A 12976-nucleotide genomic window follows, 5' to 3' on the forward strand; every position below is an offset into this window, starting at 1 on the left:
AGCCTTACTACAGTATTTACTTAATCTTTCTATGATTAAAAAGAGAAACAATATAGTTTGCTTTGGGTGCTTGCACATATTGCATCAACTCACCATGTCACATGCTATTTGGTGTTCTATAACCCCAGCCTTGGGAGCCTACGTAAGCAGCAGCTGACTGATTGGCACCTCTCTTACCAGAAACATCACAGCAGTCACAGTTAGACTAGTATTATTTTGCAAGTAGTTTATAATTTTTATTTGCATTTTTGGCCTATTAATAAAATAGCTCAGAACCAAATAATAAGACCTAGCTCTCTCCAATTACAATGTTTAATTTTTCAATAATGCCTGCTGTTTAGTAATAATTATCTGCTATATATGTAGTTTCTGACTTGCCAGTGCCTGAGGTTTGATTTTAAAGCAAGACAATTGTTGGTGGCTATTCTGGATACAAGCAGCATTGCAGAAGACAGCAGCAAGGAATTATAGAAAGTGTAATGTAATTTACTATGACATTTTAAAGGCTAAAGGAATGTATGACATCAAAAAGGAATAGGTCAGGTAGGCAGAAGAAGCCTCGGCTAGGACCTGCAGATAGCCATTTATAATTTGAGACAAATAGGAATGAAAAACAAGGACAGCTAGAAGAGGACATAACTAAGATAATAAGGCTGGTGCCTTGCCAGTACGATAACACGGATGTAGTAAGTAATGCAATTGCAGTCAGAAGATAAAGGGGATCAAAAAGTAGCACCGAGAACTGATGAGGTCCAGAACGAGGTTTTGCCAGGAGAAATGGGGTACAGCTGGTGGCTGTCGAAAATGGTGAACGGGGCGGGAAAGGAGGGGGTGGGGACAGAGTCGTAACTTTCCAGTTCCTCTCAGCAGACAAAAGAAAGCTGATGGCAGCGGAGCAGGAGAGATGAAAGGCTTGTAGTTACACATCTCTTTCTTTAAAGAGGGAAACAAAACCAAACTAGATCGGTATCATCAGCTATAAATGGCATGTGGGAAGGGTTTTGGAAAATGGAAAATCACAATGTTGCTCAGTGGTGAGAAACTCCCCTCCCCTTCCAGCTGAGGACACGTCACTGGAAAAGTCCCAGCCTGGAGAAAAAAAAAAAAAAATCCACTGAGTAAACAAATTGCATAGGCAGTGAAAACAGAAAGTGGAACAAAGTCAAATGATACTTGGGTTTAAAGAAGTTTATTTTCAGGTTAGCATTTCCTTGAGTGGCACCAGCTCAAGTTCAAACAAGAAAAATCTCATTAGAGTAAAAATGACTGGTAAACTTCTCTGCTGATGTAAGTCCATTAAAAGAAAGCTCACTTATTAAAAATCTGAGATTTCAACCTGGGAATTTTTGAATTTTCAGCTACTGAGTGTAGTAAAATGATCCCACTGACAAACCAGATACCCAAGATTGGGCAAGTTTGTGGATTTTTTTCCCCCCTTAATTTACATGTATTTGTAGACAAAGAAATCCTTAACTAAACCCTTCTGAACAACTCACTGGCATGGCTCTTTGTCTTGCAGGCAAGTTCAGTGGTAAGAATTTTTCCAGCACTCTATAAAGAAAACAAGGGGAAAACTTCCTTGGTGACAATGAGACAAGAAATACAGTGTTGGATAAAATTCTAGGATTCTTACCTCTCTAACCAGCATTCATAAAAATAAAAATACTGACATAAATTATTACCCTTCCCTGATAAAATTCTACTTTCAACAAGGGTACTTCATAGTAATTAATCACAGCAACCTTAACTCAAATTCTGGAAACAATTACAGTGGCAGCACTTCGTAGTTGTAATCTAGGAAAATACCTTTGCTTTTACCTTTGCTTTTCTGCTCCCACACTTAGTGAGTGCTGCTGCATCCTGGCCAATGCACGTGACAGTCCAACCCTGCTAGCAAACCTACTCACATTCTCTCAGACTTGGGAAGAGGATCAATTAAGTGTTTTTGGGTGAAGAGGTTATGAGGTTTTTGTTTGTTGTATGGCTTCTAATGTGTATAAACAGTAGAATGGAACCAGAACTGCAGGAAGGTTTCAAATTTTGATTATCATTTTTCCTGTTACAAGATAAGGGTAATGTTACTGCTGTCACAACACGGGGCACAAGGATCTTGACTGCTAAAGTGGAAGCTAAGGGCTCAAGTCACTGATCACATCTCTAATTTTGGAGCTTCAAACAACAGAGGACAACAGTGACAAAAGCCTTCCTGAGGCACTAAGCTGAAGGGGCAAACATGAAATTCAGTTGTGTTTCAATTCCTGCATCTGATGCAGTTCTTGCGTTAAGCTTTCAAAAAGAGAAGTGTCATGAATTTTCCATGTGTGCTCTTACATGTGTGGCAGGAGGTTCCAGGATGGGGCCAGGGTGGGGACAATGCCATAAGTACAGACAATGCTTGCAAAAATGTACTAATTGGACTGATTTATATTTTTTATAGGAATATTCTTTTCTCAAAGTAATTTTTGGGCAATAAAACCAGGTTGTAACAGTATCCTAAATATAATCTGCTGTTCTTTAAAAGTTGGGGTTTTTTCATGAGTATACACTAGGGTTGATCAGGACTAAGGTAGTATGGCATCTGACAGCCAGAACCCATCTTATGCTGGATGACATTTATTGCAAGAGGTCTCGGTCTTAACACTCTTTTCAGTTTTGGCTAACACAGTTTGCAAGAAGAATTGGTCTTACTCCTCTGGAGAGCTGTTGATAATTTGGAAGCTTTGTAATTTTTTGTCTTCTGGTAGTACAACCATGCTGTTTAAAACCATTTCAAAATAGTTGTATCTGTAATGCAAAGAGGTTTGCTCTTGGATTCAAATCACATGCTGTTCCTAACACCAGTTACTCAGTCAAGACCTTACTCACGGGAGTAAATACCACCAAAAAGCTGTGCATTGCAGCCAAAAATTTTGTGCATTTTAGATACAACACACACACAAAAAGTTGATGTATTTACTTATTAAACATTTGATGCAGTTAAGCAACAGCGGAAAAGAAGTCTTAAAGGTGAAGTGTTGGTGAAGTTCATTCTTGCTTTGTGTGACCAGGTTTTTTCTCAGCTGTAGTAAGGTTTTATCTGGTAAAGCTTCTTTAAATAGCATGGATATGTAACTGGAAACGGAGTCAGGGAATAGAAAACCTCACAAAGGAGGGAAGATTAAATATGCACTGAATGAAGCAGAACCAACCATACCTTAATCAGAAAAAGGATTTCCAAAGTCACATCTTACGCTTGAAAAAAAATTATCAGACTAAGACAATTCCTAATGGAGTCACTGGTGGCTCTAGGAGCAGAGAATTCATTCCTAGTCCACAGCTAGTTCTGCACCTGGCTTTGCTTAGTGCTACACACATCGTTATATTTTGTTGACTTTCTTCCCTGACCTTGCCCATATTGTTACACAGAAAGTTCACTTAACAGCTGATAAGGAAAGTAACCAATTGTAAAGTTGAATGACTATGCAAGAAAATATATGCAAGCCATTTGAAGGTCTTGGAAAACCATGGTTTTATACTGCTCACCCACAGACTAAGCAAAAAAAGGCTAGAAGAACTCGAAAGTTTTCGCTCTCAACACCCAAAATTTGGAAGGTGCTAGAATTAACACAAGATTTGCACAAGAAAGCCTGGACTAGGATCAAAAGGGCAGTACAGAAGTGTATGGCTGCAGAAGGACCGCCTCCACCAGAAGATACCGAGCTGCACGTAGCTCACAGGCAGTTCACACGGGATTTCAAGGGCAGGGCTGGCACCAGAGCTGCGCTGACACAGATGCTGGCAAGCGTCACCATTCCTGCAGCAATGGAGGCTGGTATGGACAGGGGCGCTGGAAACCACAGCAGCCGTGCAGTTACCAATCGATACCGATTGAGGGGGCACAGAGCAAGATGGCATCAATTGGGCTGTGGCTGCCCCAGGGATGGCAAAGGCACAAGGCAGACACTGGGGAACAAGTGAAGGAGTCACATCAACAAGTTCAGTTAAATCTGCTCTTCAAAAAAGCTGATGTGTTCGGAAAAATATTAAAAACCCAAACTCAAACAGCATAATTACTGCTTTCTTCATGCTTGCAATTCACTAGCCAGTCATTACTTTTTCATCACATAAATGACATCACTGTCAGAAATTATTGCCTGAGGACCTAGACTGAAACCAGCTCTGCAATCACATTAAAAGGTCTCTGCAGATGCAAGAGCAGAGTTTAAATTAGCTTTCAAATTATTTTCCCAAATAGAAACACAGTAAGTGAAACACCTCAACAACTAATCACTAACAATTAAAAACATAAAAGTAATAACTTTATTCTACAGACTCAACAATTTTAGTAAGGAATTAGCATTGAATGAAGATGACTGCAAATGAAACCCAAGAGTGTACTGAAACACTTTAAAGGCTTCACCTTAGGTTGTGTGAGTGAAGAGTAGCTGTAAGTATGTGGCTACACAAATAAGCTTGCACACAAATAAGCTTGCAGGTCTTTCCTGTACATTTCAACAGTATTCACAAATTGCGTAAGATCAACCTTTGGTGTTCACTCTTTGCGTATACCAAACACACTTAGCAAAACTACTGCATCTGCATAACAGACGAGTTCAAACTTTCCCAGGAATAACAAAACTATTACACATAGTTACTGTGGTGTTAAGCAATCTTTAGTGTCTTCTAGGGGATGGGATGCAGCATCAGTGAAGTTCTTTTTCTCTCCCCTGACTTGTGTTAGGGCTCTGGTCACCTCCTGGAGCCACAGCTACACCCCAGCAGACAGTATACCAGAGACAGCCCTACCTTGGCACAGCCCAATTGCAGTCTTGTCCCGTTGCTAGGGCTACAAGGCCACACATGAAACATGCCCCTGTGCTGAGAGAAAGACATGGACATGCCAAGGGGCTCAAAACAGGCCAGAGACTGGCATCATGCAAACCAGGGTGGCCTTAACATGAATTATTTTGTTATAGTTCAGCATTGTCTGCATGCAGAAGCATAGGGTATCACAGTGTCCATCCCTCACTCGGTGTTTTTAACAAGATTATGGTGAGGTAGCAGCTCTGCCCATCATAAACCCGTCTGCTCTTCAACCACAGGTACAAGACTTGAGCAGTATTTCTGGCTACCTTCATGCCAAGGTTTTTGGGAACCGCTGGTCACCAAAAGCACTATTACACTTACATAAGAACACATTGATCATTTTCCTGCTGAAATCTTGTTACAGGGACATTTGTGACCTAAATTGATTGCTACAAACATTACCTAATAGGGGTTTTGCATAGGAACATTAGAGAGTAGAGAATTCAGCTACTGTCAGGTCTCAGAGGAAACACTCGCTGATACAGCAAAATCACTTCTGCACACTGTGATGCATATACAAAAGCTTTAAGTTATACAAATAAATTATTCCAAAGCAGTCATTTTATGTGTCACACACCCACATAATGTCACCATGTATTTGACTTCCTCATGTAATTAGATCTTTTCCCAACTGGAGAGAAAAAAAAAAATAAACCAACAACAAAAAAGGAAACTACAAAGTAAGAGTATCATTTCACAGTGATCCCCTTTAAACTTTTATACCGTGAAAATTGTAAAGATTAACAGAGGCAAAGAACATTTCATCTGAATGCTTTTATTTAGAACTTTGCTTATGGGTTTGTTCTTATCTGAATCTCAATTATCTTCCATGGACTTTATATTCTCCTCAGAAAACAAGTAACTTTGCTATATGTATTAAACTTACTCTTAACTTAAAACTGTGTCCTGTAAGAAATAGTAGTGTTCTGTGAGTTTCTTTGCTGTAAAAGCATAGGCGAGAATTACTCTTCAGGCACCAAATCAACTACAAATAAGCACATATGCCTGTAAGCATCAAGCGGGTACTCACAAGAATTTTGAATTTGATTTAGAAAAAAATTAACAGCTACTTTTAATCGTTAATTTCTCTTAGCCCTCAATAAATAGAAAGCGTAAGGCATGTGGAATCCAAATTCTTTAATGGAGCTGAAGCCAAAAAGCATCATCTGCCATTTACCCCGCGGTTTTCAACCGGGACCTTTTCCTTCGTCGGTCGCAAAAATTTCCCTTCGTCCAGACCAATACAGGCGATCTGGCCACTGATGCCGGCAAGTCACGCACGGGGGAGAGCTAGCGAGGATGTGCAGGTGGGAGCTGCGGACGCCGTGAGCGGTGGGGCCGCCGGAGCCAGAGAGCAGCAGCCCCAGGCCCGCGCTGTGGGCACGGGAAGGGCGGCGGCGGGAGCAGCTACTTGCAGAGCCCCTCCAGCCGCTCCAGCGTGCCCTTCATGTCACGGATGCGCTTGGCCAGGGCGGGCACGGGCTGCATGGCTCGGTCCAGCTCCTCGCAGCGCGCCACCAGCGCGTACATGGCGCGGATGCTGAGGTCGGCCGCCTCGCCCAGGCTCTCCACGCCGTCGCGGTAGGTCTGGATGCAGCCGACGCTGAGCGCCGTCAGCGCCTGCAGCCCGCAGTGCACGTTCCGCAGCAGCTCGTCCACCTGCGCCGCCACCTGCCCGGCCAGGGCCACCACGTCCTGCAGCGCCCCGGGATCGATGGCGGGGATGGAGGACCCGCCGCCCCCCGCAGGAGGCTCACCCCGCGGGGCGCCGCTCAACCGGATCCGCCGCTCCAGGTTGTTGGCTACGAACTGGGTGAGGCGCCCCTCGCGCAGCACCGTCCCCTCCAGTTCCAGGGCGCTGGCCAGCGTCGCTCGCCGCCCCTCCGGCAGCTGACGCCCCCCTGCCGCCGCCCCTCCGCCGCCGGCCAGGCTGAGCGCCTCCAGGCTTCGCTCGTCCCGCCCCCGCCCCTCCGGCGGCTCGGCGGCCGGGCCCGGCTCCTCCATGGCGAGCGACGCGTGCCCGCCCGCCGCCACCGCCCACCGGGGGCGCGCCGACGCCTGTTTACGTCTCCTGCGATTGGTTGCGGGGCCCGCGGGGGTGTGCCCTCGGCTGTTCCTGCGGATTCCGATTGGCCGGCGGAACACCGCCCGCCCACCGCGCACTGCGAGCCCGTGACTCGGAGACCGAGGGCGTGTCCGCCCGGATTGGGCGGCCCTCCGGAGAGGCGTGGCCCCGAGTGTTTGTGTCGCTTCCCATTGGCTGGAGCGAGGGCAGAGAGGCCGCCGCTCCTCCGCGACTGGCGGGGCGCGGCGAGGAGGGGCGGTGCTGGCGCCGTCAGCGCACGGCGGTTGGCGCGGGGGCGGAAGTGGGCGGGTCTCGCCCGGTAACAACACCGGGGAGCTGCTGGCGGCTCTCCTCACTCCCCCGCCATGTTCTCCTAGCGGTTGCTCCGGTTGCGCCACCACTTCCTCAGCCCGTCACAAAGCCCGGGCAGACCCTCCCCAGCAACCCGACCCACTCGTCCCCGCTCGGGCTCGACCTCTTTCCCCGGCATAACTCTGGGTACCCACGTCCCACCATGGTTACCAGCACGGCGCCGCCGCCCTTCCTGGCTCGGATCTCGGCGGGCACCGAAGACCCACGGCGGCTGCCGCCCTCCGCCCTGCTCCAGCGCCTCCGGCGCGGGGACAGCAACTGCGAGAACCAGCCCAACTGCTGCCTGGCGGGCCCGGGGGGCAGCGCCCGCCCCGCGCTGAAGAGGGTGCGGCGGAGAAAGGGAAAGATCCGGCCCGGCCCCGCGGGGCTCCTGCCCAGCCGCTACCAGCAGTACCAGCAGCACCGGGCCGGGCTGGGGAGAAGGACGCCGCTGGGAACCGACCTGGTGACGGACGCCCCCCCGGAGGAGCCCCCTGCGCCTGCCCCCTCGAGACCCGCGTCCGGCAAACCCCTCAGGAAAGAGGTAAAGACAAGGCTGCGCTACTTCTCCTCACTTCGGCCCTCTCCCGGTGCCCGGCGAGCCGGGTGACCGTTTTTCCTTTCCCTCGGGGTGGTGGGGGAGCAGCGAGCGGGGCGCCCCCTCAGAGCGGTGAGGGGGGGACGGGGCGGGGGGGCGGCAGAGTTTCCGTTACGCTCGGACAGGGCGGGGAGGGGCTGAAAGGCGAGACGCGGTCGGTGATTGGCTACCCTGAGCCCACCAATGGGCGCCCGGCGCTGCGCCCCAGCAACAAGCCAGATTTAGCCCTGCCGCTGGCCGCGCGCCAGCCCCGCCCCCCGCTCGCCGAAGGCGGGACGTGCGTGGCGCGCAGCGCCCCATGGCGGCCGGGGGGGGCTCCGCGCCCTCAGGTCGCCCGTGCCAGCCGAGCGGTGGGATGAGCTGTGGGATAAGCCAGAAATAGCGGGGAGAAGGCTTCTCCATACCGATCTCCCTGCCGAAGTGGGCCCCGGCGCCTCACTAAGCGTCGAGGGCGGTGAGGGAGCGCGGAGGAGAGGGGTCGTGGTTGACGTGACTCTTCTTTGTCTCCGCAGTTCTTGAAAAACAAGATGGGAAAGACAGAGAAGGCGGCCGTCTCCTACGGCCAGCCCGTTCACAGCTTACACCTGTGTGAACAACCAAAGATTAACAGGCAGAAGAATAAGTGTAACATGCCAGTGACGAAGATCGCCTCGGCGAAAAAGATAGAGGACTTTTGGCAGGATTCTGTGTCGCCGGAAATAGTTCAGAAGCAGGAGAAAAAGCCACTTAAAAACACAGAGAACTTCAGAAATGCCAAGTCCAAGAAACCTATCGCCCTAAATGAAGTGAGCCAAAAAGAAAATTACGCTGGGGCAAAGTTTAGTGATCCACCATCTCCCAGTGTCCTTCCAAAGCCTCCCAGCCACTGGGTGGGTGGCACAGCTGAACTGTCTGACCAAAACAGGGAGTTGATGGCAGTCCATTTGAAAACTCTCCTAAAAGTTCAAGCGTAGTTTCAAAGATCTATTGAGTAATTGGCAAAGAAAACTCCATCCAGGAAACTTCAACATGCCTTGTTGCAACAAAAATTGCAAAAGACTGTCAAGTCTTATAATCACATAAAAAATCCTTGTATTATATTTTTTATGGTTGTGTAAATAGTGTACATCTTGTATTATGTGTATATTCTTGTTCATACTTTGAGAGGTACATTTTAGTTTTGTTATGAAAGGATGTATTTTGCACTGCCTGATTGGTAGATGTCTTGTATATAAAATATGGACAATTTTATGTGTGTGCTTGACACATGAAGACTTGACTTGCTTTGCACAAGGTATTGAAAATTTTCGAAGGAGAGTACAGCTTTCTCATTAAGGTTCCAGATCAAATGTGAATGTTTTATTTGTGCACTACTGACAATAGTTTTACATTCTGCCTCCCAATCAAGTATAAACATGGAATTTTCATACAAATGTGAAGTTTTGTTCTCTGCTCTGAAAACTATCTGGAATTCCTGTTCATCTGTTCGTTTTTAAAATTAACTGGAATTTGGCTAAAATTCCTACCCACCAATTTGAGCACTGCTGATTTCTTTAAAGAAGTTTAAAAAAATTAAAAAAAAAAAAAAAAAAGAAAAAAGAAAGAGCAGAGCTTTCTGCCAAGAATTCGATTGGTCACTAAAAAATTAAATAAAACAATTTGGCCTCCCCTTACACATGTCTCTGTTTTTCTTTGAGTGTGTGTCTGTTGATTCAAGTATGTGAATTTAAATTACTTGATTGCCTTTTAGTGCATTAGTAAAAATAGTTTGTCTTCTAACTGTCTCAGGCAGTTAAGAGATTAAATAGCTCACCAAGAATTCTTTGTGTTTAAAAAGAAAGTCACCTTTGTGGCGAGTCGTTCTAGGATTGTTTGGTTTGTTGAAAATGCATTTCAAGCAAGTTGGGCCGTTAGACATTGAAATTAACGCGGTAATGCTCCTTAAATGTTTTCATAGTAAGTGGCTATTAAATGAGTCAATACTGAAAAGTAGCAGTGACAGAAAATGAATGGAGCAAGTGGAATTTTGTATTTTTCACCAGCTTTGTCTCTTGCTTATTGCTATGCTGGAAAATACGGAATACTTTAAACTCTTAAGGAATTGGACAGCAGATTAGTCTGACAGGCACGTTGAGGAGGTAACAGATTTGTAGTTATTTTCCTAATCTAGTGTTTAAATAAGATCAGTACTAGGAAGTAGGCAAAATTTACGTAAGATAGAAGAAGCATTTTTGAGTATTTTTAAGCTTTTGGATCCACCAAAAATAATACACTCTTTGTGCTCCAGTGTCCTAGGAGAGGTACGTAGGAAGAAAACGGCTGCCTCTGTCTGGCTGAAGTGGCTCCCTAGTGTGAGCAGCATTTGCAGAGACACGGGTTAAGCAGCATTAGGTGTGTTGGTGGTGAACGTGCTGCAGCTTTGGTCTAGAGCATCGCTTCCTTCCTTCCGCACGGGGCCATTGGCACGATTCATTAGTACAGCCCTGACAGGAGCTTGGTCGGAAGCTCAAAACTAAGCGTTCTTGGATTGCTTGTAGACGTTGGTTATGTAGTTGTAAAATTAGGCAATTTAGCTGTAGATGTTTTAAACTAAGGGTTGATTAAAAAATTTAGGTTTACCCCAAAGAATTAGCGGTTCACTGTCTTGCAAAAGAAAATCGTATTGGTCTACTCGAGGTCAGTGTGTGGCTTCAACAACCCAGTTTCCTGCCTAATCAGAATACTCCACAATTTAGTATCTTCTATTCTAAAAATGAACAAAACCCCTCCTGTTTTTCTGCCTGTGGCATTTTTTCTTTTTTATTTTCACTGGAATCTTGCTGAGGATGACTCAAGGACACTCTTAAGTCCCAGTTTGCTATATTTGGTAAATGCTGTATTGATCTGCCGTTTTGCCTTCCCCCCCCCTTTTTTTTTTTTTTTTTTTTTTTTTTTTTGCCTGAGTGCCACCAGAGTGCAAAGCAAAATGCCTTAACAATTGCCCAAAGCTTTAGGCAATGGTTTTGTCTGGTCACCGTGAATCTTACCTAACCAGCTTGATAAGAGGGAGTTTCCATCAGCCAGTGGGTTGGCATTGTTTAGAAGGATGTGTCCTTTTCTCCCCTGATGATTATCTCATTACCATCAGCCTCTTCCTTACCCTTCGGGGCTGACAGTGGGAATGTCCTGGGTAAAATTTATCAATGTTACATACCTCTTTGTTCCTGCCTTGATTTGCCAACGCATCCCTCAGGGTTAAAGAATTCAATAAGTGTTAATTGTCAATAGTTCTCAACTCCTCCGTAAATTCTTTTGAGAGCTAGTGGTCCAGTTCTGAAGTTGTGAACTTAAAACTTCCCATACCTTGTTGGACCCTAAAGGCTAAGAGAACAATCTGGTCTTTTTAAACAGTAGCAAAAAACCCAAAGCGTAATTAGCACGTCCGTGTCAATGATCCGGCAGAAGTGTTTGGAGCACTTCATGTTTCTGTCTTCTGAGATGTTTGGGTTGGGCCCCTTCCTGCACAATGGACTGGTTTTTATATTAGGCTTAAGTGGAACATACACTTCAACGTGACCAGCTGAAAATCAGAACGTGGTCATCTTTTAGGACCATATTCTGCACTTGTCACTTGCCTGGTCTATGTTTCTACAATATCATCTTACAAGGATTTTCACTCTCAAGATTTCCTTCACTTTGACAGATTCCTTATCCCAGTTCCCTGAACAAGAGCCATTGTATTAAATGAACATACTCTTTTTTTTTTTTAGTTTAGAGCCAGCAAAACATTAGTATTGTATTTTGGGCTTGTTTTCAGTGTAATATAAAATTATGGTGTGACCAGTCTTTTAAGGAGGAAAATGAACAAAATTAGTGAATATGTTATCAGTTAGTCATGTGTCTGCTGTACAGGAATGAAATAAATTGCTTTTTAAATCTTCTGAGGTCATTAAGGAAAGTGAACATTAGCATTTCAGTTCGATAATGAAATGCTATCTGTTTAAAAGTCTAGCACAATGCTGCGCAGAACTGCAAGGGAATCGACTTAGAGCTAACTACCACCTTTCTTCTAAACAGTTAAATGTTATGGGTTGATGGTCCTGAAAAAATAACTCTACTGGAGGACAGAAGTATCTGTTTTTGAGTTCTCATGCGTGTCTAAGGCTCAGCCCATTACACAGCTTCATTAATAATGGCTGGCTTGGTGCTCTGCTAAGGCTAAAATACTTCTGCCTCCTAATGCAACAGGAACTAGAAATCCTGTGTGCATTTGAACTCTATTACACCACAATCTCTTCAGAGATTTTGCTGAATTCTGCTGAATTAAGCATAAAGCAATCTGCGTATGAGACTAAATTTAATTTTATTTCATCTGATTAGTATTTCATCCAAGGCATGTCATTTTAAGCAGTACTTAAATTATTTTCAGATTATGTTTTATGCTTTTGCATTATAAAACATTTGATAACCGTCACACTTAAGGATTTTTTCTTTTTTACACAGTTTTAAAATCAAATACAAAGCTCTATAGATTATATGAAACCTGTAGATTATAGATGATGTTTCATTGTAATTTTGAAAATAAGTTTACCTTTATTTTCTGTATAGAGTCATAGAATCATAGAATGGCTTGGGTTGAAAGGAGCCTTAAAGATCATCTAGTTCCAGCCTCCTTGGAGGTCGGAACAGGGACACTCCTCTAGACCAGGTTGCTCAAGGCCCCATCTGTGCTGACCTGGAGCACCTCTAGGGATGGGGCATCCCCAGCTTTCTCTGGGTAATATGTTCCAGTGCCTCACCACCTTTATAGCAAAGAACTTCGTCCTAATACCTAATCTAAACCTACTCTCCTTCAGTTTGAAGCCATTCCCCCTTGTCCTGTCCCTATATGGAAAGTCCCTCTCCATCTTTCTTGTAGGCTTCCTTCGGTTCTAGAAGGAAAGTCTTGACACTTGCATTATGCAGTTAAACACATTCCTTATTTTCTTCTGCAACTTCTTGGGCTTTTTGAATTTTGATTTTTACAATGCGTTCTTTAATTTTTTTTTTCATATTATATGCTTGACTGAACTTTTTAAGGGGATTTATTTTCTATTGTTATTTCTAAGATGATTTTCTTTTAGGAGTAGGCTGGTTCTTACCCGAAAGAGGCTATGATG

At 45.1% G+C, this 12976-nt stretch overlaps 2 protein-coding genes across 2 annotated transcripts; one reads left to right on the forward strand and one right to left on the reverse strand.

Moving 5' to 3' along the window:
- Window positions 1-5604: 5604 nt before the first annotated feature.
- Window positions 5605-7320, reverse strand: BORCS6 (BLOC-1 related complex subunit 6; the record flags this gene model as incomplete). The annotated part of the gene is given in 3 exon segments (XM_066316738.1): window positions 5605-7000; window positions 7002-7068; window positions 7071-7320. Coding segments are annotated over 3 exon segments (1065 nt in total), but the record flags the coding sequence as incomplete, so codon positions are not given.
- Window positions 7313-9511, forward strand: PNRC1 (proline rich nuclear receptor coactivator 1). The gene is made up of 2 exons (XM_066315136.1): window positions 7313-7805; window positions 8372-9511. The coding sequence occupies exons 1-2, from the start codon at window positions 7425-7427 to the stop codon at window positions 8810-8812; spliced, it is 822 nt and encodes a 273-aa protein (XP_066171233.1). The 5' UTR covers window positions 7313-7424; the 3' UTR covers window positions 8813-9511.
- The last annotated feature ends 3465 nt before the right edge of the window (window positions 9512-12976 follow it).

This window comes from Sylvia atricapilla, chromosome 3, assembly GCF_009819655.1.
Source record: "Sylvia atricapilla isolate bSylAtr1 chromosome 3, bSylAtr1.pri, whole genome shotgun sequence".
Taxonomy (NCBI): domain Eukaryota; kingdom Metazoa; phylum Chordata; class Aves; order Passeriformes; family Sylviidae; genus Sylvia; species Sylvia atricapilla.

Bases quoted from the DNA above. Each gene is read 5' to 3' on its own strand.
- PNRC1 (XM_066315136.1), top strand. From the start codon at position 7,425: ATGGTTACCAGCACGGCGCCGCCGCCCTTCCTGGCTCGGATCTCGGCG. The intron at 7,806-8,371 runs GTAAAGACAAGG...TTGTCTCCGCAG, and splicing joins GCAAACCCCTCAGGAAAGAG to TTCTTGAAAAACAAGATGGG.